The sequence below is a fragment of the Lygodium microphyllum genome, chromosome 15 (assembly GCF_053477565.2).
Source record: "Lygodium microphyllum isolate KBCC chromosome 15, Lygodium_microphyllum_v1.1.10, whole genome shotgun sequence".
In the NCBI taxonomy this organism is placed as follows: Eukaryota; Viridiplantae; Streptophyta; class Polypodiopsida; order Schizaeales; family Lygodiaceae; genus Lygodium; species Lygodium microphyllum.
Window position 1 is genome coordinate 56,093,364 of NC_141149.1, and position 27,065 is coordinate 56,120,428.

The following is a 27,065-nucleotide window of genomic DNA, read 5'->3' on the forward strand; positions in this document are numbered from 1 at the left end:
ATAAATCTCTTGTAGACAAAAACGTGCATAAAACAATACCTTCCTCTATGCTGCTTAGACCGCCAATCTGATGCTTCCATTGGCTCCGAAAAGGGGGTAAAATATCGGGACACTTGGCCCGAATTTTGCTAAATCACTCCTTCATCTCCCAATTTGGAATGCTGTTCATTGCTTGAAAACTGCGATCGGGCGTCTTGCAATTTTGCCAATCCTTATTTTTACATAAAATCCTCCCAAAATGGCTGAAAGCTACATGCTTTCTTTTACATGTCATCCTATTCTAGAAGTTGTCTACGGTTTTTGGATTTTTACAAGAGATAATATCTAAAATACCAAAAATTGGCTAAACTTGTGCAAAAATCTAGTATTTTTGAACTATCCGCATTACGGGCATTGACATTAATGATTAATATGGCATTGGCTCTCTAGATCAATAAGAAAGCCACACTTTAGAGTTTTTCACACTGTGTCCGCGTAGCGGCACGACAATGGGGTCCGACAACCTATAGATCAGAAAAGATTGATGGAGACGGGGAGTATCTGAGGTAGGAGGGATGACTCGATGCCGAGCTGAAGGGGCAGATCTGCAAAACGCAGATATGGCTACAGTAAATGCAGTCAAAGCAGGTCAAAAACCTATCACTCAGCCAAGAAAGAGGCCAACTGGCAAAGAGAGAGTGCCCAATAAGAATTGCAACAGAAAAATTGAGCCTGTCCGACTGTCCAGCATGCACAGGTGTCGACAGGCAGGAGAAGACAACCCTGTGACTGAAAACCCAGACTCTGATTGCCTGTTAACAGGCTGCCCAGCACACAATAGGTTGTGCCCAGCTGAGAAAGGGACTGACTGCCTGGAAAAGCCTGCCTGAGTGCTGCAGATAGGGCCGCCCAGACCTGTAATAGGCTGCCCAGTGCAATAGACTGCTCGTAAGCCAGAAATGCAAAGCTGAGGCTGGTAACCTGCAGCAAATGCAGGTTAGAACCTGCAGATAGAGCTGCTCAGGAGTAATAAACTGGCATCCAGGTTGCAATGTGCCTCCCAGCTGGAAGATGCATCGTTGGTGGTGCTGATGCCTGAAAAACAGGCCGCCTAGGCTGTTGGAATGCTGCCTAGGACAGAGAAGAACAGCCAGCTGTCAAACGCAGGAGTTGACACATGTTTGTCTGCTTGAGAATGAGCAGCTTGCACTTGAGATTAGTGTTGGACAGTAGGACTGCCTCAAACAGAATAGTGCTCTTCAAGATCTTTGGCTCCCACATGTGGCTTTGATACCATGTGAGAGTGTGCAACGAAAAGAGGAAAGTGAACACAGAGGGAAGGAGACGAAGAGAATGCAAGAGAGAGAAGGAACAATGTGATTGCAATGGCTCAAGGTCCAAGGCTACAACAGTCAGCCCAACACGCAGCTCTACGTGTTAGTGTGGGTGCTAGACGGTAGCAGGGGGATGAGAGAATGAAGAGGGCTGGTTGATCACGAAGGATCAATAATGGATAATGAAAGTGGGAGGGTAGGCTACCTATATATAGGTGAAAAAGAGGGAAAGCCCTAAATGTGGTCAAACCACTAAAAAAATGGCCAAAAGTGCACAAAAAGAAATGCACTAATGTGCCCTCCACCTAAAGTGTCTAAAACACATAAATTGACAGACAAAGACAATGTCAAAGGTTCTATTGTCCTCCTCTGACTTAGACTGAGGCTCACATGTAGGAGATGACCACACAAGACACACATAAGTGCTAACAGAAGAGTCCATAAGGAAACAATGGAATGAAGAGGGGAGAGTTGCCACCATTCATGGCCTAGCCTTACACACGACTCTAGAAACATTGATTGATGTTTTACTTCGCAATTAAGGTTAATGCCAATTAATGGCCTAAGTCTCATCCACACATTAGTTGGCCTATAACCCATAACCAATGGTCCAAGAACTTGTTCACACAAATATGTATGTGTGGATAAATAGTCGTGTCCCTTGGACCTTGTATGTGTATGAAGATGATACACAAATGGCCACAAGTTTTAGTATTTCCCTGTATTGTTACACGAACTAACATCACATTAATTAATATGACCCTCAGAGACAACGAGGAGGAGGAGATTATGGCACTTTATTACATTGTCAGCCACATATTGTTTTGGCATTATAGACCTCTTAATTGGTCATTTATTTAGTTCTTGTAATATACTTCACTCTAGATGCATATTTGTTAATTTCTTGGAAGTCCCTTACATGGCTAATTTGTACTTTGTCTTGGGATATTTTTTCTTGACAGGATATATTGATAGAGTCATTCTTTTCTTGGAAAAACAAAAATACATGGTATTTGATGCTTATTATGTGCAGTGCACATTGCTCAACAATATAGTTGATGTTTATTATGTACAGTGCAATTGTTCAGCAGGAGAGATGATGCTTATTATCTAAAGTGCCTGAGAGCCCAAGGATTACAATCACAAATGCTGAGTGAGATGTCCACAATTAAACAATGCACATACAATCTACAATGAGATTGTTTGACATGATAGATAATGCCCATTATCTATTGTGCATTAGAGTTCAGTATTAGAATCATGAATGTGGACTAGAGTTAACCATAGTAAACGCAATGCATGCACAAATACTAAAAATAAGTAAGCTCAATCTCAAATCAATGTAAAAGAGATTGTCATAGGAACATTTTGTAATGTAATTGCTTTACCTACAGGCATGTTACACTTCTAACAATGGACATTTTCTCCTATAGGACTATCATTTAATGGATGAATGAGGCTAAAGGTTTAGACAATGAAGGTATTTAGGGATCATTTGGACCTAGAGACATAAACAATAGAGGTCTTTTAAGGATCATTGGAGAGACAACTGGTCCACTGCAGACATCTAAACTGCATTCATGTGCCTGATTAAAGAGCATGTTGAGAAGAAAATAAGAATGAAAAGTTGTAGTAAATGAAATGGGGACATGTGGAGGTGTTGGTGGACTTCCAGCATTCATAGTTGATAATGGCCAATGAATATAACCTTTATCATTATACCCAAGGGAGATTTAGGATTGGACTATGGTTGTATGAAGACTATTTTGTAGCATCCTTATTGTGTCTCCATAAGCATCTTATAACAGTGCCAGCAACTGCGGCTGGTGCCAAAAGTCCCTTTTTCTTGAAAGGTGATGTAATTTGTTGGTGGATGGTTAACCGCATGGAGTGTTGATATTGGGATATTGAAGGTGTGCCAGACAAGTCTCTTGTTAATTTGAATGGAAGAAAACATTAAATTTGTTGTTCAGATAGACAACTGATCTGGCTGCTGCTTGCGTGTTATTGCTAGTTAATGAGTATGTGTTATGCTTCAGAAATTGGAGTCTGAGATCGAACAATAGTTTAAAGTTATTTTTGAATTTTCATGTAGGTTATTTCTGTAATAATGGATAATTATGAGCATCCTTTCATCACTACAGAAGACATCATGGGTAAGAGTGAGCCATATCAGTACTGGGTAAAGGAGGTTGTGAAAGTTGAAAGTAAAGCCTCTATGTCCACAGTCACAGATGCTTTCACAAAGCTTTCCTTTCGGAGGGAGGCCTCTGCTCTGAAGGATTTGTCAAACCAAGCAGGGTAAAGCAGACTCCACTGTGGCTTACTTAAAGAAAAGTTAAGCGATTAAATCTTACAATTTATGTTGTCCGAGGTTTGATCTGCCTTGTCTCTGACAGCTCTATAGAGATGCCAACAATTTGGGCCAAGATTTGTGTAGAAAAGATAGCACAATTGGCTAAAGAGGCAACCACCACACGCCGTTTTCTTGAGCCAACGTTCCATTATTTTGATTCTGGCAAGCATTGGTCACATGAACGAGGTCTTGCACTAGCTGTTCTCCAACAAATGCTTCATTTTATGGAGAAATCAGGTACAATCATGTCATCTTGTTTGATGGATTCTGATTTATGTGTCTAGAATGGGAGTTTAAAACTGATCACTGTGTCTTGCCGCAGGGAATGACTGTTTTCTACTTGCAGTTTTAGTAAGACATCTTGACCATAAAAACGTTAGTCAGAAGCCGCAAATGAAGGCTGACATTGTCAAAATTGTTGCCAATCTGGCGCGAGAATCTAAATCGGTAGCAACTGTCGTTGAAATAGGTGTCTTAAGTGATCTTTTGAGGCACTTGCGAAACAGTTTACAAGTTTCAGTTGAAACTTCCAGCCACATAGAACTGGGCTCAAACAAAGATTTCCAATCAGCTATTCAGGAATGTTTATTAGAACTGGCGAAAAAGGTGATGTTCTTGAATGATCGAAATAAGTCATGAAATAGTGCAGCTGCTTGTAAAATTTGGATACTTGAGGGTAGCTTGTTTGTGAAGTATTGAGACTGACTGTTCCAAATTTGTGCCAAATGTCAGCATTAGTGTCAAAAAAATGTATATTCTTTCTTGTATGTAAAGAAAACAACCCCTGTTGACACAGAAGCCGTCCTAGCTCTATGCAGTCAGGTTAGTGACTTAGCAAGTTACTAGCTCAACCTATGGGTTTTTTGATGTTATTGACGAGTTCTATAATCATAAGTAGTCCAAGAAGATGATAATTAGTACCTATTGTTCTACTTGGATAGAAAGTGCTTGGATGGACTTTCAGTGTGCTTGAATCTGGGAAAGTTCAATGTCAGTAAAGGGAGGCCCAATGCAAGAGATGCATATAATTAACGTGCTACTTAAAAGAACTAGATTACATTTAATACTAGTCTTGTAGCAGAAAAGCCACAATTGTGGCTATTTGTATAACCTCTTAGAACATGAACTTCTCTTGGGATATATCATATCAAGAAAATGCCATTTAGGGGTGTTCTAACACAAGATAGGAGTTGAAGCAAATCACTAAGATCTTTTGGGTTAATAAATTCTATTTATTTGAGTGGCATCATTAAGGGAGTTGTGAGAAAGGATGGTCCAATTGGAGATTTTAGATTATGTTTATTGAAAAAAAAACTGTTGACTCTTTGAAGCACTTGAAACCAAGGGTGTAGACATAAAATAAGAATATTTTCTAGTAGGAAAGAAGATTAACCAATTTTTCTGACATAGTTTTTTGATCAATTTCATAACTTTTAGAGAATGGACGTGAAACCTATTATCAAATTAGTGAAATTGTGCCAAATCGTATTTTAGCCACTTTTGTGGCTCTTTGATAAGATTAGTGTAGCCAATTTGCGTTTCAAAGTAGCAACTAAGGCTTATATTCTTTTCACTTGTCTGTTAACATATTGTTTGTATGGGTTCTCTACATGGATAAATTAAGTTTGTGCGATCAATGCATAGAGGGCAGGTGTAGGCATTATCCCAACCTTAGATTGAAACGCACTCAACCATAAACTGCTGTTGATTGGCACGGAGTTTTGGAGAACTTGCTACAATAGCCAAATTAAGGCGTACATAGCAAATTCGAATCTTGACTAGGACAAGCACACTTGCCACCAACCACGATGATCTAGACTGTATCACCTCCACTGAGCCATGACTTGGTATCTCAATTCGTAAATAATTGGGCACATTGACAACTTGCATACATAGCAGACCCTTGAAACAATTGAAAAAGGCATCAATTTTTACATACGAAGCTCATGGAGCTTGCTTCAAACCATACAAAGCCTTTTTCAACTTGCATACCAAGTGTTTGGATCCTTCAAGTGCAAAACCAATGGGCTGTTGTAGATACATTTCTTCCTGAAGTTCCCCATGTAAAAATGTAGTTTTAATATCAAGCTGGTGCAGAATCCAACCATAGTGGGCAGCCAAAGCAACTATACATCTAATGGTGATCATACGGGATGTAGGAGTTAATGTCTCCTCATAATCAATGCCCGTCTTTTGCGCATAGCCTTTTTCTAGAAGCCTAGCTTTGCACTTATCAGTGGATCCATCCACTTTTCTTTTCAGCTTATAGACCCATTTAGTACAAATGGCTTTCTTTCCAACAAGCAATGTAACTAAATCCCATGTTTAATTCTTCAAGATAGAATCAAATTCAGCTTGCATTGCTGCCATCCAATGCACCCTCTGTTGTGCATCCTTAAAACAATCAAGCTCATCATCAAGTGTGTTTGCTGCCATAACAAACTCCATTTTGTTAGCATTATCATGCAAACGTGCTTGTCTTCTAGTATGACCAGCAAGAGGAGCGTCCAAATGACTGTCTTTTAAAGTCCGCAAGTACCATCCAAGCATTTGTCTAGCCTCTTGATTATGTACATACTCTTGATTAACCTCAAGTTCAGCATCTTGCTAAATGTTCAGAACATCCATAGGCTGAATTTGGTTGAACATTTTGTTCATTTAATGAAGCTCCAGCTGTATTACCAAAAGAAGTAGGTAACATCCCTTCAAACACATCATTTGCAGCGTGATATGTGTCAAAACTAGCAATAGATAATTCTGATTTTTCATCAAAGATCACATCCCTACTGACAAAGACTTTCTTAGAAACAAGATCATACAATCTATACCCTTTGCTCTCATTGTTGTACCCCTCAAATATACACTTGACAGCCTTATTGTCCAACTTCTTTGTCAATACTTTGGGAATATGAGCATATGCAAGGCACCCAAAAGTATGAAAGTGACTAACTGAAGGTTTACGGCTATTCCAAGTCTCAAAAGGCATGACATTTTTCAATGCCTTGGTAGGGCACAAGTTCAAAACGTAACAAGCATACATAACTGCTTCCATCCAAAAACCATGTGGCGGATTTTTAGCTTTCAGCATACATGTGACTATCTCCACGAGTGACCGATTCTTTCTTTTTACAACCCCATTCTGCTGTGGAGTATATGCAGTAGTATATTGGTGTGCAATGTCTTTTGCCTTCAAAAAAATTTTCAGCAAAGAAGATATGCATTTCCCTCCTTAGTCTGAAGGGAGGGTCTTAATTCGACAACCATATTGATTTTCGACAAGTGCAATAAAAGCCAAAAATGCGTCATACACTTTTGACTTTTTCACCAATGAATAGATCCAAAAAAAGCGAGTAAAGTTATAAATGAAGGTGACAAAATAATATCCAGCCAATGACTTTGTTTGTATAGGTCCACATACATTCGAATGCACAATCTGCAACCTGGTCATTGCCTTAAAAGCAACATCACGAGGCCCTCACAAATATACTTAGGAGGTCTCTCCAAGAGAGGTAAACCATCTAATGTCCAAGTTCATTGGACAAGCATCAAATTGCCACAGTTAACATGCCCCATGCGAGTATGCCATAACTCTGCTTGTGACATAGCAGGAGTAATAGTAGATGCCGAATAGAGTGACTAATCAATCGAATGAGTATCTAACTCATAGAGTCCGTGACATAATGTGTCAGTCAATACCAAAGTCAAGAATTCCTTATCTCTGACCATGCATTTGTTATCATCAAATGTGACTTGCATTCCACACTTTGCTAAAGAAGAAATGGACAACAAATTCTTCTTTATCCCTAGCACATATAATGCATCTTGTAAATGGAGAGTAGAGCTATCATGGCTTTCAAGACAATCTCTCCAATACCTCTAACAATATAAGATGTATTGTCGGTACATTGCATATGTTTGCCAACAGGAGCTATAACAACAGAGGTAACAAATCCTTGCGGGATGTAATGTGCTTAGAAGCACCGCTATCAAAGAACCAAGTGCTAGTATCCTCTATAAAGATACATGCTCTATCTACCCAAGAAGAATCATAACTGCAAGTGTAAAAATAGTAGTCACAGTCCACGACAAACGACACTGACTTTGTAGTAGCAGCAGTAGAAGGTGCATAAAAAACAGACATCCTGAACTCCTTTTTCTTAGCAATGCCTTTCTTACATTCTGTGATGCAACGACCTAGGTTTTTACAATAATGACACTTACCCTTCTTGGCTTGCGTGCCCCTTTGCTTCTTGTTCTTTTGTTCTTTTGTGAAGTGCCTGAACTTTTACAACTTTGCGGAGCATTCCTAGAATGATTGGCCTTGCGCTTCTGTCTTGCCATAAAAGCTTGTTTAGAGGCTACGACATCCACCCCATTGTTCCTCCTTGTTTGCTCTTCTTCTAGTGGCAAACTAACCAATTGAAGAAAGGTAAGTGGATATGGAGAAATTCTCATTGTGAGATTCAATGCCGTGTGAAAGGCCAAATACGAGGGTGGCAAGGAATTCAAAGTAGTAGAGATCGATATCATGAGACTCCTCTTCCTTCTTTGGCATCAATATCCAAGTTGAGAGGAGGTTCCTACTCTTCTTAGTATTCTACAGGTGTCGGCACTCGTCTTTGATATTAGTCTTTCCCCCCTATTGTACCTTCCTCTATTCATTGCATGATATTATCATCTTTGTAAAGGGTGTTTGGACAAGTGAATAATTTTCCCACGAGGGACACTGTTCGAGTGGTACCTATAACATGGCATTCTTCACCATGTAGCATACTATGCATTCCATTGTGTAGAGCACCACTGGCCATCCTAAGCTGTTTCCATCGGTGGATTACACCACTCTTCTTCTTCACATGATACTTCATCAAATTTCCCTCGTCATCGACATTCTTGAGTAGTTGGGTAAGGTTGTACTGTTTTGTGATGTCTTAGATGTACCATCTCTACTCCAGTCTTCTGGGTCCATGTTACTTAATCGGCCGCCACCCATAAAATTAGCTTTCAACTAAAGAAAAAACAAAAAAAAAGTTCAATGTGGTTTCATCCACCTTTGTAGGGCTTGGTAGGCCATCGGGCAACCGACGAGTATTCTTTGTCTGATGCCCTATCCTCTTTGGGGTGACTATTTGGACTCCCTTGGTAAGATAGCCATCGCCTCTATAGTCCTGATAGGCCATTGGGCAGCTGAGGTGCACCCTTTGTTCGATGCCCTAGTTGCTTTGGGGTGGGACGCCTTGGGGTAAACATTGTTGGCCTTTCCTTTTTGACTCAGTTTTGGGCCTGTGAGGGTGTGTTAAGCTAAAACATGCTTTACAGTTGATAAGCATCTTTACATAGCTCCAAAACATGCTTAATTAATGAAAAACACAAATTTGACATGCGGTTCGAGAGAGTTTCAGTGGTTCCCCAAAACCCTAATTTTTGGGGCACCCTTCAACACCTATAAATAGACAAGGTGCTCACCATTCAGCCTCATCCTTTTGTGCAGGTTTTTCACTCTACTGTGCAGATTTTAGCCATCAGCCACCTATCGTCTGCTGTTCAGTCATAATCGACTGTAGCCCATCACTATCCAGCTCTAGGTGGCTTGTTTTCAACCATGGCTGTGCTGTTTGGAGGTGTCTATTTGCTTGCGTCATTATGGCACCTAATTAGCTTGCGTTTTTCAGCATTTGGTGGTAGGCGATAGGTTGCTGCCATCTGTCTCATTGGGCGATTGCAGCAGTACCTACGTTTTTGCTATCCAACAAGCCACCTACATCAGCACACACCTCTCCTGTTGTCACCTGAGAGTTCTTTGCCTCTGGTGACCAGTTTTCAGCCTTCTTTGCTGGTACACTGCTGTGTTTACCAGATTTCAGCCTCGGACTACTGTGTTTTGGTGACTAGCCTGCTGCCATTCATTATTCAGCACTCTCTCATCTCCGATTGGTGGTCACAACAATTGGGATCTGTCTCCGGTGGATGTCACACTCTGACACTCCATTGCTTTGCCCTTGGGCATTTTGTACACTCTTACATTCATTTACAGCATTCACTCACTGCATAGTTTCTTTTCTTTGTGTTTGGGTTTTGAGTTTTGTGTTTGCATTTTGTGTTTTGCACTTAGGGTTTGAGTTTTGCTTGTCACTTTTTGAATCTTTGTGTTTCGGTCTTGGTCGTAGATGCTGTGTTTCCTTAGTGCAAACCCTAGCATATTTTCACACTCCACATACAGGATGTGGATAGTAGTGAGAAGTCAGTTGCAAGCTGAGAAAACAAGATTGAGGTTGGTGTTTAGAAGAACAACCACAAGAAACACACATCCAGCAGACAAAGCAGAGGTGAAATGAGAAAGGGAAAGGCAAAACTAAAATGGCTACCAAAAATGGTTTTTTTCCTACCGATAAAGTGACCTGCCTGAAATACGTTTCCAAGAAATGGAAATGGTCTGAAACGACCGTTCAGTTTTAACTTTTGGGGCTGCCAAAACACCGTTTTCGGAAACAATGGGGGATGGAAAGTGGCTGGTATGCCAAAAATGGTGTGGGGGAAAAAGGCAGGGGAGTAGTGGGGGAATGGTGCAGCAGCTGAGGGCGGGACATCCTGTGTGGCAGCAGTGCTGGCAGGGAGGAGCAGTCTGTAGTGGCAGGAAGGCTGGCCAGGCTGGCACGGCGGTGACAGGCAGCGTGAGGCGGGGTGGAGGCGGCATTGGTCATGATATGACTGTTCATTCACCTTCTGCTAACTTTTATTATGTATTACTACTGGAAAGGTGACCTGCTGCCTGCTTTCTTTGCTCAGAGAAGCAGTGGACTGTTATGCTTATAGGCATGTTTATCACACTCAAACTGACAGTTAGTAGGTGATGTGCACACTGGACTTCATCAAGAACCTGAAAGGGAATCGCAATTTTAGTGATTTGTTGCATAGACATAAATCCTAAGGCATCTCTATCAGATGATTTATAACTTGGCCAAGGGAACAGGTTTGCTAGATTGGACATCAAATTACAGGATCATCAGTTGCCCAAAGTTCCCATGTCCAAGGACCTAGATTCTCCCACTAATAGATTATTGTAGCCAATGTGTAGAGAATGATAAATCACATCTTGATGCATGTGGAGCATGGGTAGGTTTCTTTCAATATCATTTTCAGAGACAGTTTGTGTTGAGGATGATGTTTCTAGCTATGATTTTTAATCTGACCTAACAAATTCATTGCATATCATGTACCTGTGGTGTGCAAGTAATGATCGATCCTCAGGTTATTGGTAGAAAGTTGGGGCCAATCCGAAAGCCACTTTCATATTCCTAATTTGCTTTAAGGACTGTAAAACTTAGGCCATAATACCCTCCGATCTTATATGTTCACATTCAGTGCAGACAAAAGTATTTCACGTGGTTATAGACATAAATTGATTTCATACTTGGTGGTTAAGGGTGCTTCTTGCATTATATCTTCACATTTAAGTGCAGAAAAATTGTTTCACATGGCTATAAACATAAATTGGTTTCATGCCTGGTGGCATTTGAATAAGGGTGGTGTCTAGCTAAATGTGTCCTGGTAACACCAGGCATCTCCTGAGTTGCACAGATGCCTAAGTACGACCATGGTTTAGCTATGATAACTTTAATGAGAAAGGGATTGCATGTTTTTACATGTGGGCTTATATTGAAAGGTGTAGAACATTGAACACCAAACATGTTATCAAGAAGGATCGTTTCAAGTAAGAGTTTGTACGTGATACAGTTTCTTTTATACAGGTAGGCGATGCCAGTCCTATCTTTGAGATGATGGCGGTATCACTGGAGAAAATTTCGGTGGTTGTGTCTGTAGCCAGAAGCACAATTAGCTCATTATTGATTTTGGCACGTGTCATGGCTTCTCTTTCTGGCCAAATGCAAACACAGCAGGCAATGGGATAATACTTACTGTTTTCTGTCTGATTGCTTAGTTTTGGTAAATGCACATTGGATGATACAGGTGATTCATGGTGTAAGTTTCTGATGCTCTTGCAGAGCTTTCCAGAGGCTTTACTTCAACAACTTTCTCTGGCTATGGTTCATCCTGACATAGACACTCGAATTGGTGCTCACCACCTCTTTGAAACTGTTTTGATACCAATGCCGATACCACGTGTGGGTACTCCTATGTCTTTTGCCTCAGATATATCACTTAATAATGTGAAGCAGAGTTCACCTGCATATACATCAGCTTCTTCTGCTTCAGCAACACTGCTCCTGGAAACTCTGAAGAAAGGCTCAACCAGTTTTGATGGAAACATGTTGCCATCCATGGATCAGAACTTGATTGCTGAATTCGGAGGAAAACATGACAATTATGAAAATAGCAGGTCAGGGCATTCAAGGGAGATGGAACCTAGGCTGGACAGGACAAACACCCTGGATAGCAAAGACCAAGTATGTACAAAGAATTGTTGTAACATCACGTTCTGTACATCATTATTTTGATTAACAAGTGAATGGTCTATTGCATTTTCTGTACATGACTCGTCTTTCCAACCTTGAGGTCACGTGGGACTTTCTAGATAGAGTTGCAGACATGTTAATGCCAAATAGACGTTATTTTGGTGGAGAAATGAATGAAACATGGGGATGATTAGCTTTATCTTGGTTGCATTGTAAGAGATTTGTGGTTATGCCCTGGTGGCGTTCAGAAGGTTGCTATGCTGGATTTTAATGTGATTTTAGTTTAGGGAGAGCTTGCCAGGCATTGCAGGAATAAAAGCAGTCATGCTTGACACACTTGAATGTTATTGGCAGTTACAGTGACAGTTCTTGTTAAAGATTTTACTATACTGACAGATATGTAGTAACTTGCCTGATTGTTATTGGATGTGCCTCTTCCTGTACAGGAGATGAGTTCTGCCAGGCTTAGTGGAGATCAAGCAGCTCTCCTGTTATCAACTTTATGGAATGAAGTAAACATGAATAACAATTTGCCTACCAACTATGAAACTATATCTATGACATTTGACTTGACATTACTCTTTTCACCAGTGAAGGTTGGAAGCCCTTTCACTTCCATGCTAATGTAATTGTAAATGCTCTTTGTTGTTTTAGATGTAATAACAGAATGGAGCCACAGCTGTTTCTTGCACTTGTCGTCACTGTCGTCATTATTGTTGTTGTGGCTATGGTTGCTTTCTGGAGCTTTCTATTCACTTTCTATTAGGTTTTGTGCTCAAAAAGCTGAAATTACCTTGTGTTGTGAAACTTACTTTGGCTAAGAATTTGATTGGACCTATAATGCCAGAAGTAAGAGAGTTCATAGATAGAATATTTACCATCTGCAACAACTAGGTTCAGGTATTGGTTTTTAATGAGCCTCTCTGAAAAGCGTAATGTAACAAAGGAAATATTTATGCAAAGATACGGTTGATGCAAGATTACGGAATCAATGAAGCAATCTAAAGATGATGAAGGAAATTGCAGATTTTTTTTCTTTTTTTGCAAGTAAAATGTGGCTAATTATATTACTCAAACGGCTGATTACAACGGAGTGCTCTCGCTCAACATACTAGCTGGAGCTGATGCAAATCACAAATACATCATGTATACAAGCCTCTCAAGTTGGTCGGGGGGGGGGAGGTGGGGGGTGGGGGCAAGAAGCCATGGAAGGGGGGGGGGGAGGGGGGGGCGTATCGCCATCTGGGGCTGCCTGCCTGCATCATGAAGAACAGATCTTGGCCACCCTAGGTGCACAGAAAGTGAAAACAGAGCTCCTGACGAGCTTGAGACGCGCCTTGCACCTAGTCCCACCAGCCGCGGAGGGAGTGGATGATGGAAGTCCAAAGCTTTGCCAAAGTCTCCTTTACTGAAAGGCCCTCCCTGCCAAAAACCTCTTGACAAGGTGCCTTCGAGATGTGCCATCCGGTAAGACTCCCTACGATCTCCCATACCTCTGAGCAGTTTGCTGTAGGCTCCAGTACTTGGCGGCTGGGTAAAGCCTCCAAGCAAACCACTGCGCAAGACCTAGCCTTAATGATGAAAATCATGTCCTGCATCCTGGCCCCATACAAAAGGTGATGGCCTTGGCTAACCGTCTGCCAGTAGAAAGCTCCCCACGAGATACATCCAAGGCTGAGTGCCACATGACGAAGAATGCGGCAGGCTCCTCTCCATAGGAGCTGTGCCGCCTCGCAAGACCAAAGGTAGTGCTTTGGAGTTTCCAAAAGTTGTTGTGGGCAGCGTTTACACCCTCCATCCTGCTACATCTGGGCTAGCCAACTCCCAACCGCTAGACCTCCATGTAAAGCCATAGGAAAAAGTTTTTGGTAGAGTGGTGGGCTCAAGAGGATAGGGAAAAAGTGTGTTTTTACAACGTTTTACAACATCACAAGAGCATACAGATGCATTTTGTCAGTAACAATACATTGCATAGCATAAACAAGAGCAATGGTGACGAGTGGAAAGCAAGTCAATAGTGATGAAGATTAGACAAGAGAGGATCCTTTCATGCTGTGTCTGATTCCAAGATTTGTTTTGCACATGTGATGATTTGACACAACAACAATGGCGAGGTGGTAATGAGAAAAATATAGTAGTCATAGACTTTGGTTACCCATATCAAGCCACCAATCAACTATTCACAACAAGCTGGAGCCAAGTGTGAAGAACCAACCAAGAGGGAGTTGAGGATTGTAGCATCATGTGTTTGAGGTGCTAAATACTGTGCAAGTGGTATGAGACTCAAGGGAGTCAGCATGGATAGAGCATAGAGGACTCACTATGAGCGTCTCATTAGAGGAATCTTGAAAGCACTTTATAGAGTATCATAGATAGTTGTAACACCTCTTCTTGGTGAGTAGCAAGAGAATACACTGATACAAAGAGGTGAACAAAGTGCTGGAGTTGTGGATGCCCCAATTTTGCAGATAAATTGGACATGCCTCGGTGGAGATAGCACAAAGAAGGCTCTTAAAGGATGAAGCATAGGATCAAGAAACAATGCCCCACAAGTAGTAGCTCACAAATGTCTGATGTCCAAGCAAGAACTACTCAAAGCACCAAGAGGACCATCCAACAGTTTTCAACCACATGCTGCTGCTTGCTGCTTCTGCTCCCACCTGGCACTGCTGCTGCAGTAGCACGTCGTCTGGACTAGCAACCCACCCCACCCCACCTTGCTTTGTGCTATATCTGGTGCCTGCCTCCCCCCTGACATTTGCATTCACTGCCCCGTCTCCACCTGCTCCTAGCAACTGCTCCAACTGGCTTCTCCAGCCCCTGTACTGCTTGTTGCCGCTGTCGCAATCTGTGGTGCAGTGCTGAACATTCTTCTCCCCCTAGCTATGTCTTGTCCTTGCTAAACTAGAAATGAAATAGCCCCACTTGGGTGTAGAATGTTCTCCCTCAAGGACTTGGAAGTAGGTCCTGTGGGGTCCTAAATGTCCTTGTTTGGGATAAGAAAGACCCGCTTTGGAGTTTGAATTTCTTCTTGTGAGACTAAAATGTCCTCTCGTGTCTTGCCCTTGTTAAAATGAGCAAAAGCTACAAGTCCTATGAATACTCTTCCTTTGAAACTGGAAGATAAGTAAAAATAAACTCCATTGAAATGAATCTTGTAATCCTAGCACTAAGTGATACATCCTGTAAGTCATCCAGAACAGATGCTAAGACAATCTTATAGAGCATCCTTTTAGATGTGATTATGAGAGTAGGAACTTCTGCTGGAATGTGACGAAGAGAACTAGAATCAAGCAAGGAACATGAAACAATAGTGGCTTCCTTGAATGTAATAGTGACATTGGGATGGTAGTGATTGTGGACATTTGTACAATAGCTGAAGAGGAATCAAAATGATTCTTAGCTGAATCATTACTAGCAGCTATATACACATCTATATCTGAAGTGCTGATAGAAATAATGTTGCTATGACCTTGTGAACAGTGGGTCCCAAACCAACAAACCAAAGCCTCAAAAACATGTGCAAGTCTAGAGAGACATATCCGCAAATGTTGTGTAAGCACAATCTTCTGTCTCTAAAGGGAAATAGATGTCTCCTTAGTAAGCACCATGGGCTCAATCTGTAGAGCTTTCAAAATGAGGACCACAAAAATAGTTGCTAAACCCATGAACTGGTTGCTGCACGCCTAATTGTCGCAAGTTGGGTAGGCTGGTTTGACATAGAGAATGTGTAGGCATGTGTGGGGCTCTTCTCTAGAGGACAAATTCTTCTTGCAATGGTAGGCACTAGTGGAGAGAGTGTGTTTACTTTCTTAGCAGAGATTCATGGTAGGCTTGGACAAGCGGATTTGGATAATTTTGAGTTCATAGGATGCTCTTGACAAAGGATTAGAGTTGTGTGTTGAGCGAAAAATGCATTAGCTTGACTTAAACTTTCCCAAAACATGCATAATTGATGAAGAAACCTTATTATTTTAAAAAGAAATGCGATCCTAGAGATTTAGTGTGTCCCACATGCAAAACCCTAATTTGGGTGTCCCAAACTTTCTATAAATAGGCATGCAACCCACCACTCTTCCTCAATCTCATTTTTGCAAGTTTCAAGAGTTGTATCTTTGTTGCCCATACCCCATTTGCGGAGGGCATCACAATCAAAGCTTCCCATTGTTGTCTGCTACCATTTGATGCCTGATTCTAGTCTCCATCATCCACATTGAGCTGTTGCTTGCTGATTGGTCACCACTAGATTTGCATTTGATGCTAGCTATCCATCTCCAATTGTTGGCGTCATCATTCAGACTGCATTTCCTGCCACCAGGGCCTTCTGGAGCTATCACCATCATCCGAGTGGTGTCGCCTTGACTAGATTGCATGCTTTTGATATTGTCTCTCCTCTGCGGGGTCATCTCATTGTCACCTACACTCTACACCATGTTCCCCGCCTGTCTATATCAAATATAGTTTTCTGTGGCTGCATTTGCTGGTATTTGATACACGGAGTTTGTTTTACTGCATTTTGGAATCTGTTCAGAGTACGGCACACTCTCCAGCTCATAACCTCTGCCTTAATCTCGGAGATACGAGAGTTTGAAGTTTAGTATTTACTGCATAGTGTGTTTGTTGCTGAGCATTGTATATTCAGTAGTGATTCACTTCATTATTTATTATGTTCACTATCTCTAAGTTACCCTAACCCTTACTATGTTCTATGTTTATTAGTTTGTGCTTTGTCGTATGTATAAAGACACAAGATCTAGATCATGGCAGCTATGGTGGCTCATAGACATAGACTAAACTCATGTAGGCACTGACATGTTAAAGACTTAAGGGACTTGACTGAAGTACAGAAGACAAGCAACAAGTATACTATGTTGAATAACAAAGTGACAATACCATTGCATTCATCTCATATGAAAGTGACAACCAAGTACAATGTTATATAGAGATGGGTAGATACCAGTCTTTCTCTCTATGCCTATGGGATTCTTGCAGCTTGCATGTCCTTAGCCCATCTGCTTTTACAAAGAGGTAGCATGGATGTGATTGCAAATCTCAACATTTCTGTATTATCAGAGGTTTATCAATGCCTTGGTAGAAATAATGTTGCCACTGACAAACCTATTGTCCTTCAACTGTCAGTTTGCATGAATTAATGCTTGCAAAGTATCTTTTCATGATGTGAAGTAGGAGCTTGCCAAAGCACTTGTTTTAAAAGCACCTAAAAGGGGCAAAATGTTCTATATATTTTCAATAGCAACAATGCATAGTATTAGCTATTATTTGGCACAAATTTAGGTGGAAAAATGGTACCATCCAATAGCTTTTGCTAGTTGGAAGTTGGGCATATCGGAAACTAACTATACCTATATGGAGAAGTTGTGCCTTGTGATGGTATTTGCGACCAAAAAGTTCAGGCACTACATTCTTTATGAGAAGGTAGTTTTTTATACATTAATCACAACCAGAAAGTACAAAGTGTGTAGAGGCTTTAGTGAAAGCAACACTTGCAAAGTGTGGGCACACCATAAACATGGTAAAATACTAGAGGCTGTCATAGAAAAGGCTAAGTGTGGGTACCACAAACATGGTGGATATCTAGAGGCTATAACAGGGGCCTCACAAAGTGTACATAGGCTGTAGTACAAGGCTACATGAGGAGTTTACAAGCTTATGATAGAAGCATTTGGGCTTTAGACATTACAAGGCTAAAACAATCTATCAGAGTAGGTGTAGAATGACTGATGAGGCTTGTCCTACTCCTGATGGTCTTCTTCTTCTTCTTTCTTTGCTCCATGATCTTCTTCTTCTTTAACTACAGCAAGATAGGCCTTTTGGGATCTTTTTTTGGCGTGGCAAAACTTCTCGGTGTGTCCAGTCTGCAAAAATCACAAAAAAGCTGATCCTTCTTGCCTTTGTATCTATTGCCAACATATAATACTTTTTCATCTCTAGAGGTGCTTGGTTTTTCCTTAGTTTTTAGCTTCTTTTCCTTCTCTAACAGTGATGCTTGGATATCAACAAGCTTAGGGTTTGGCATATTGATTAAGGTTGTTGATACATTATTATATTCAAGAGGCAAACTTTTAAGTAGAACGCCAATGCAAACATCTTCTTCCATTTTAATGTTGATTCTTGTAAGCTGGGTTAGAAGTCCTTCAATGTAATTTAGATTTGTGGCAAGTGATGTGTTGGACTTCATGTCAAGCTTGAAAAATTCAATCAAGAGACCATACTTTGATGACTTAGACTCTGCACCAAACAAAGTGTCAAGTCTCTTCCATGTATCATGTGAAGTATCACAGTTATCCACATGGTGGATATAGCTGTCGTCTAGCTCCAGTTTGATAATGGCCTGAGCCCTATCATCATTCTTTTGCCAAGTGACTGCCAGGTCCGCATCAGGAGGCTTCTTTTCTTTGCCACTTGTGATGGCCCAAAGACCCTTTTTCATTAGGATAAGCTTGATGCGGGTCTGCTTGGTGTGAAACCCGACCCCCTTAAAGCGAATTGTCGGAGAGTCCTTGCCCATGTTAGAGTTGCAGGAACAACAGCATATTAGCTCCAAAATTCTCATATTTTAGCAGCAGAAGAAATGATCTTGAGTGTGCTAACAAGCACAAGTGCCCAAAAAGCACTAAACGACGAGTGTCAAGAGATACTTGTGGATTCAATAGGTCGTGAAGAACTTCTAGGATCTTCAATGTTGTATTCCCCTCCTTGATTTGATGCTGGAGTAGCCCCAAAAATCTCAGACGTGATATGAGGCAAAGCTGATACTATTGACAAGAGTCACTGAATAAGTGTCAAGAGACACTATGATACTATGCTTCAATCTTGCAAGAAGTCACCATGATCTCCCCTCCTCAATGATTGGATATGTGAACTTTGCTTGAATCTTCAGAGAGTAATTGGATTTAAATGATAATGCCTTGGCTTGAGTGGTAGGAGAGAGAAAATGAAGTGGTTTTGAGCTTGAAGAATATTTGGCTATGGAGGAAGGATTAGGGTTTTTGAGAGCAGCCTGGTTTTTCACTCTGTGTGCAGTGGATACTTGATCATTTTCAAAACTTTTTTGATAGAAATAAAGCTTGGTAGATAGGCTACCAAAGCCCCATAGTGGCATGTTAAATTGCGCAACGCAGGGAGCACGTCGGTGTACGGATGTAGTCGGGCGCAGAATGAGACAGTGAGCTAAAAAAACGGCAATGCCAGGCTATGGGTTACCTAATGTGAACAATTTCCATGACAGGGTGAAGCGCCTTGAAGTCAGGGACAGATCCTTAGAAGAAAGCGTGTAGAGATAATGCGTCTATTGCAAGATCCAAGCTCTATCAGAGCTATGTGCTGTTTGGCTATGGCAGACAAGAAGTTTGAGTGGATTTGGAAGTGGGAATGGCACTGAATATGAAGTCATGAGTTAGCCTTGAGCTGTGGGCAATGGATGAGAGCTGAGAGGGTAGAGAGAGGACCTGAGACATGGTAAGCCATGCTCAGCTATGCTTTGATACCATGTGAAGACACGGGATCTAGAGCATAGCAGCTATAGTGGCTCATAGACATAGACTAAACCCATGTTGACACTGACATGATAAAGACTAAGGGACTTGACTGAAGTATAGAAGACAAGCAACAAGTACACTATGTTGAATAACGAAGTGATAATACCATTGTATTCATCTCATATGACATGACAACCAAGTACAATGTTATATAGAGATGGGTAGGTGCCAGTCTTTCTCTCTATGTCTATGGGATTCCTGCAGCTTGCATGTCCTCAGTCCATGTGCTCTTACCAAGAGGCAGTATGGATGTGATTGCAAATCTAAACAGTATGATTGGCTTTGTGTTTTCTACTTTTAGAGCATTTCTTCACATGGTATCAGAGCTAGATACTCTTTTAGAAGCCTTGGCCGTTGATCGGAAAGCTCATTCGCAAAAGTGGGATCAATAGAAGAATCAGACTACTTAGAACGCATTCATACCACCACTTTAGTCTCCATAGCCAAACATGGGCAGAAATGATCAGGAGTGAGTCCCTCAGCTTGCTATTGCCCGATCTGACATGGACGGAGAATTCTCGAACTATCATGGAGTCTATAGACCATATCAGATTTTTGCATCTGAGTATGATCTCATCCTTATGCAAAGGCTGAAGAGAAGCCAGAGTTATCTCCTTTAGATTCGATGCACAGAAGTAATCATCTTGTAAGACCTTCGGAATCTATACTATGGACAGAACATCCTCAAGTGAAACCTAGCTCGGATTATACTCCACTTTCATAATACTTTTTTTCTCCAATGCTAAGTACGAACCCCATTATGCCATATTCTATGCTAACTCATTTTGTATTTTGAATTTTTTGTTGGATCAAGGGATGCTCATTAAGAAGAGACTCTTTAAAATAACCTTTGGTTTGTGAGTAATGAGAAATATGGGTATTTCTTTATGAACTCAATACTAGGTAAGAAGTTGAAAGAAAAACTTGTAAGTATTTTTTTCCTTCCTTTTTCTTTAAATGATTTCATTTCTCATGGTCAATTTGGAGTAGGTGCATCTTCGCCTAATGCATTTAATGAACAAAAGGAACTAACCATGTTTCCCATAATCACTAATCCATTTGGGCTCCCATCCATCCTTCCCTCATCTTCCGCTGCACCTTTCTTTTCACTTCCATTAACTGTAGCACATTTACTAACACGCATCACATCTACACAGTTAGATACAGTCTTTAGGACCTCTATCTACCTATTTTCGGGTGGTGTTTCAGTGATGGAGGCCCAACCTTTCACACACACTCTCAGGTTATTTCTCTAGGAGTGCATCTTAAACATACTTGAGTGTGGATTGTTTGGTTTCATAGTTTTCCTTCATGGCATTACCTAGTGGACCATTTGGTTATTATGTTGTGCCCTAGTCAACATTTGGATAGGGCTATCATGTCCCAGTGCCTCCACCTCGATCTATAGTATCATATGGACTTGTGACAGTTTTGGTCTCTCCACATTAATCGCACTCATTGGACATCAACAATCTTTTTTCTCCTATCCACTATTACCCTCTCCTTATCCACCACCACCACTACTATCTTATCTTCCACACGACTCCACTTATCCATCTTTATGTTGGGAATAAAGGCCTCGTGCCTTTTAAATGTGCTTGGTTGTGAACACACCCTTAGCACTTGTACTTACACATATATATCTATCTAAAAACCTAAAGGTACACTCTTGTCATTGTACCTGAAAACATGCTCACTCTCTACTCTGCTCTCACGCACTCTCTATGTTTCTCCCTGCGCATAGTAACAGTCTGTCTCGATCTCCGGGCCTCTCCCTCACTACAAAATGGTATCGGAGCCATCAGGTTCTGCACGCTTCTCAAGACGTCAAGTGTGAGCTAGGCTCAACAGGAGGAGTTGCAGGAGTTGTAGGTGTCGCAGGGCGCGGGACAGGTCGATAAACGGGTCAGGTAGCTGACGCGTTGCTAGGCGGGCAGGTAAAATGGTTGCGTGCAGGGAGCCACCAGGACCAAAGAGGCTGACGACCAGCGCTGTTCGCGACAGGCCCAGCAGGCGCACGTGGGGGGAACTAGGCAGCAGCTGACAGGTTTAGGCTGCCGACGAGACGGCAGCTGACGAGACGGCAGCCATGCGTCACACGGAGTAGGCGATGTGATGCTGCTACGTGATGGGGCTGCACGACGATTTGGGCAATAGGACTGCGTGGCGTGTGTGGCGGGAGATAGTTGTGTGTGACTGACCGGCCGAAGGACAGGCGATGTGACGCTGGCAGGTCACGCGACCCGCCCCACAAGTCAACGGGTTCACAGTTTTTTTTTCTTCAAAATTATTATTGAATTTTTCCCTTGGCCCGACGGAGGTTTGCGCACATAAGCACAAAATTCAGATTTGTGTATATTTTGGCCCGAAAATTTGGGGCTTTTCCCAGATTTGAGGATTGTGGTGCAGAACAAGACAAATTGTCTTAGAAATTGCAGGAATTTGTAACATTCTGCCTCCGACATTTGGGGCTTTTCATGTACAAGCGCAAATTGGGCTGAAATTCACCCAATTTCTCGACATTGATGCACATTGGACCCCGTGCAATTTGGGGCTTTTGAAGTTTGGGCAAAATTTGTGTAGCATTTGGTCATTTTATGTACATGCAGGTTGAATTCCGTGCAATTTGGACATCAACACTTGGTAAAATTTGGGGGTTTTTACTGAAATTGCTCTATTTTGGTCAAACTGGCCTGTCCTATGCATAACAGAGGAAATGCAGATGTGTGTTTGATGCTTTGAGCACAAAATTTTGGGGCTTTTGAGCATTTGTGTTAAATTTTATGCCCGTGGGTACATGTACAACAGAAATTGTAGCTGAAATTTTGGGATTTCTCATGTAATGTGATGCATATGCCCTTGGAACAGCTGGGTAATCAGGTGGATAATGTTGTAGCACATGGTTTGGTGCTTCTGAAAATTTAATTACAGATCTGAAATCTGTGCTTTTGTGTGGTCATTTATTGCTGATTGGTACTTCTTTGTACCTTGGTCACTTGGGTGACAGTTTTGGATCTGCATTTGCTGGCTTTTTGGTCACATTTGGGCTGAAAATCATGGCTGGCAGCAATGACAGCAGTAATCTGATGCACATAAAGAAGCTTGAAGGTGCACATAACTTTGCAGTTTGGCAAAAGCAGTGCTCCAATATCTTGTTACAAAAGAAGCAGGCAAAGGTGATCAAAACCAAAGGGGCACAGCCCGCGGACATGGATCAGGATGATTGGGATGAGTTAAATGAGCTTGCACGCTCAACCATAGAGCTATCGATTTCTGATGCCTTGCTCTTCAACATTGAAGGTTTGGATTCTGCATATGCTATATGGACTAGACTGGAAGACCTGTATGCACAAAAGAGTGCTGTAAGCAAGTCTTTTGTGCAAGCAAAGTGTATTGGCTGAAAAAGCTTATGGATTTGCATATGAAAGAGGTTACAGCAATGTCTACTCATTTGAGTGAGTTTAACTCCATTTTCTGCCAGCTAGTTGCCTCGAAGTTCATGATTGATGAGGAATTTAAGGCTACTTTCTTGCTTTGCACTCACCAGAGACTTGGGATACGTTTAGGACTGCTATGAGCAATTCTAATGTAATCCTTTTGTATGCTGATATAGAGAGTGCTCTACTTATGGAAGAGATGAATCGGCAGAACAATGCATCCAGTAAGTCTTCCAGTGCTTTGCATACTAGGGGCAGATCACAGCAAAAGGGCAAATATAATGGCAAGGGACACAGTAAATCACGTGGCAAAGATGTTGAATGCCATCATTGTGGCAAGAAGGGTCACTTTAAACGTGACTGCTACAAATGGAAGAAAGAGAAGGGTCTTCCAGCAGAGCGGTTTGCTCATTGCCGACAAATGATGGGAGTTGGATAGATATATGTATTTCAGCTTTGTACATACCTAGACTTAGCTGATTTTTTTTTCCTCTTAAGGTACATTGCCTTTAGGTGGGGGGTTATTGGGAATAAAGGCCTTGTGCCTTTTAAATGTGCTCGGGTGTGAACACACTCTTAGCACTTGTACTTACATATATATATCTATCTAAAAACCAAAATGTATACTCTCGTCACTGTACCGGAAGACGTGGTCACTCTCTACTCTGCTCTCACGCACTCTCTGTTTCTTCCTATGTATAGCGGCAGTTTGTCTTGATCTCTGTGTCTCTCCCTCACTACACTTTACAAACACCACATGGTTCTAGCTTCTCATCCACCAAGCGTTCTTTTAAGGACAAGACTTGTTTCAATGGGTTAAACTAGACCACTAGGTCAAACTTGATGAGGCATGTTTTAGACTTAGAATCTATGAGATTTAGTGCAAGGGTTGGAACGCCAACCTAATCCCACACTTGTTCCATATGAGGTTGTCCGCTCAGGGAAGGCTCATAATGCCTCCGCTATTGTCAAATTTATGCAGGGCTTATTGCTTGAGTTGCACTTTTAGCTTCAGTATTTCGACTGAGCATTCCGAGCGTTGGGTATACTTGACTGACCCCTATGTGGCTCGGGGTAGGATTAGTCGCATCAATTTGGATCATGAGATCCAAAATTTTAAAATCACCAAGATGACTTGAAAGTTGAGTTGTTTGAGTATTGGCATCTTCTTGTTAAGTTGTCGACTACTAGGGCTCCTAAGTTCTTTGATGATCTGGTTACCTTGTTACTTAAAGTAGCCAAGAAAATATTTCTATTTTGTGTAGCAGGTGATTTCACAGCCTCAGATGCCCACATTTTATGAGTTTTAAGTGTCAATTGTTGTGTCATGCATGGTTATTCAATCGATTTCATAATATGTCCTCGATAGAGAGGGCTATCGTTGCATCTTCTCAAAAGGGGTAGCAGAGCGTGGGAACATAAAATTCAAGTTAAAATCAAAATCGAAACAAGGGTAGTGAATCCCAAGGAACTACACAATCCAACTCAAAATCCAAATCACAACAAGGCTAGTGAATCCCAAGGAACCACTCAATCTTCTCTCAAACTTGGATGACAGAATATACCTAAGAAGAATAGGCATTGTTAACATTGTCAAAAGGTTGGCCATCATGACGATGAGTGTTAATGTAAGGCAAGAGGCACATAGCCGAAATCCAAGAAGCAGATCCTCGCATCCCACTTGGGTAACCCCCAGTAAGGGAAGTAGGGTGGTGGCAGTGCCCAGCAGTGGGGAGGCTAGACTCACTACCATTGGTCAGCCATCACAGTTGGCGAACTTCCCAAGTTAAAAGGGTTTATTTGATTGGTTTATGAATATCCACATGGTCTCCTTAGAGCCCTTAGATGTGAGTCTCGTTCCCATTTGCGAGTTGCCTCCTAACAAGTTGAGTGCAAAGGCCCACTCATCCCAACCGAGCACATTAGCACGTGTTTGGCTTGTGGACAGTAAAGCTACTCATCACATGACTCCTATAGAGGACATTTTCATTTTTTGAGCCCTTGCAGTTGGGAAAGCTTGCGTAGGAAACAACTCCTCGGCTAAAACTCAGACCCATAGTTACATTAGTTACCGACTAGGATCTGGATCTAGCTTCGTTGGATGATGTTTGTTTTCCCAGCTTGGGGTGAATTTGTTGTCCGTTCAGCAGCTTTGCCAGTTGGAACGAGCACATTTTTTTATAGCGACCATAGTTGGAGGTTCTAGACTCTTAGATTGGTTTAGTAATTGCTCGCGGTAAGGCATAGCCTAATAGCCTTTACCATATGATCCATTTTCTTACGGAGCCGATTGCTGATGATTTGGAGTGCCATCACTTCTACGCCATGTCCACCACACAGGAGCCCAGGGACTTTGATCGTCTTTGGCATTTTTGCTTAGGACAACTTGGCTACAACTCTCTTTATGAGTTGTCGTGGTAGGGGATTGTGAGGGCCTTCTGTGCCTAAAACCATCTCGAGAGGTCTATAAAGCATGTCAGCTAGGTGAGTAGCATTGTACACCCTTTCCTCAAGAGTCTACCACCCGTGCTGAGAAACCCCTTAGACTCATTCATGTAGATCTTTGTGGTCCCACATCCATTGTTGCCTTGAATGATGTGCTATACTTCTTTTTGATAGTGGATGATTTCTTTAGGTACATGTGGATATATTTCCTTAAGTACGACTCAAATGTCTCCACTTGTTTCAATGATTGGGTGCTGCTGGTTCATAACTAGACTGGTCGTCGTGTGAGCACTATGAGGAGTGATTTTGTTGGTGAGTTTATCTCCCACGACTTCTCTGGGTTACTGTTGGAGTAGGGCATTGCATGCCAGCTCACCTCTACCAAATCTCCTGCTCAGAATGGAGTCATAGAGCGCAGGAACCGGACAGTCATGAATATGACACACACTATGCTGTTCACAACAGAGCTCCTTTAGCACCTTTGGATTGAGGCTGTTAACACTTCGGTGTACATCCTTAACCGATGTATGAGTGTGGCAGTCTTGAAAAAGACTTTGTATGAGGCATTTTTTGGCCCTCAGCCTGTGGTTTGATAGGAAAGCTTACTCCTCCAGCTAATCTCTTGATCTTTGTGGGCTATTCTTCCAAAGCGAAAGCCTATCGTTTGTTCAATTCTTAGACAAACAAGATAATCGCTAGGAGGGATGTTGTATTTGATGAGAGAGACATAGCGTAGTCTTTTGTACCGAACTCTGCATCCTCACCTTCGCTTACATCATTTGAGATTGTGCCTTTTGAGCTGGGTCTACTGCTTACTCCTGATCTTCTTGTAGACCCTTCAACTACTAGGCCCACTCTGCGAGGCGTGTTACCTTGCTGGTACCAGCAAACCATGTGGGATTTGGGGATCCTTTCACCGGATTTCACTTTAGAGAGCCCGAGATGGTTGCCTCTTAGGCTTTCTATACATTGCTATTTACAATTGATTACATTGCACATTTCAAGCTAGGAACAATTGGCAAGAGGCTCTCGAGAACCCTCTGTGGTGTGAGGCCATGGAGAAGGAACTGGATAGCATCAATCGAAATGGGACTTGGACCTTGGTGGTTTGTTCTCATTACAGTCATTGGGATGAAGTGTATTTTTAGGATCAAAGCTAAAGACTGATGGTACTTTAGACAAATATAAGGCTCGCTTTGTAGTGCAAGGTTTCAAGCAAAAGCATTGCATTGACTATGATGAAACCTTTGCATCTACGGCAATGTTGACATCATTTGGTTTGATGGTTGAGTTTGCCGCTCACCATAGTTGGTTGATCTATTAGATGGATGCCAAAAGTGCCTTTTTGAACAATTATTTAGAGGAAGAAGTCTGTGTAGAGCAACCTCCCAGCTTTGCTTCTGCTGACCAGAATGACAAGTTCTTTTGCTTGCAAAAAGCTCTTTATGGGCTGAAGCAAGTGTTGAGTCTTGGTACTAGGGGTTGGACGAGTTGTTATGGACTCATGGATACCATTCTATCCCCTATGATCCAAATCTGTATGT

General features: G+C 41.7%; 1 protein-coding gene across 1 annotated transcript in view; it reads left to right on the top strand.

Annotated features, from left to right (window-relative positions):
* Positions 1-27,065, top strand: part of LOC148024557 (protein SEMI-ROLLED LEAF 2-like) — a 139,620-nt gene that overhangs the window by 31,302 nt on the left and 81,253 nt on the right. Inside the window, exons 8-13 of the mRNA XM_087694188.1 lie at positions 3,409-3,614; positions 3,713-3,906; positions 3,992-4,275; positions 11,415-11,564; positions 11,670-12,071; positions 12,527-12,676. Coding sequence (XP_087550314.1) covers positions 3,409-3,614; positions 3,713-3,906; positions 3,992-4,275; positions 11,415-11,564; positions 11,670-12,071; positions 12,527-12,676 — 1,386 coding nt within the window. The remainder of the gene's footprint in view (positions 1-3,408; positions 3,615-3,712; positions 3,907-3,991; positions 4,276-11,414; positions 11,565-11,669; positions 12,072-12,526; positions 12,677-27,065) is intronic.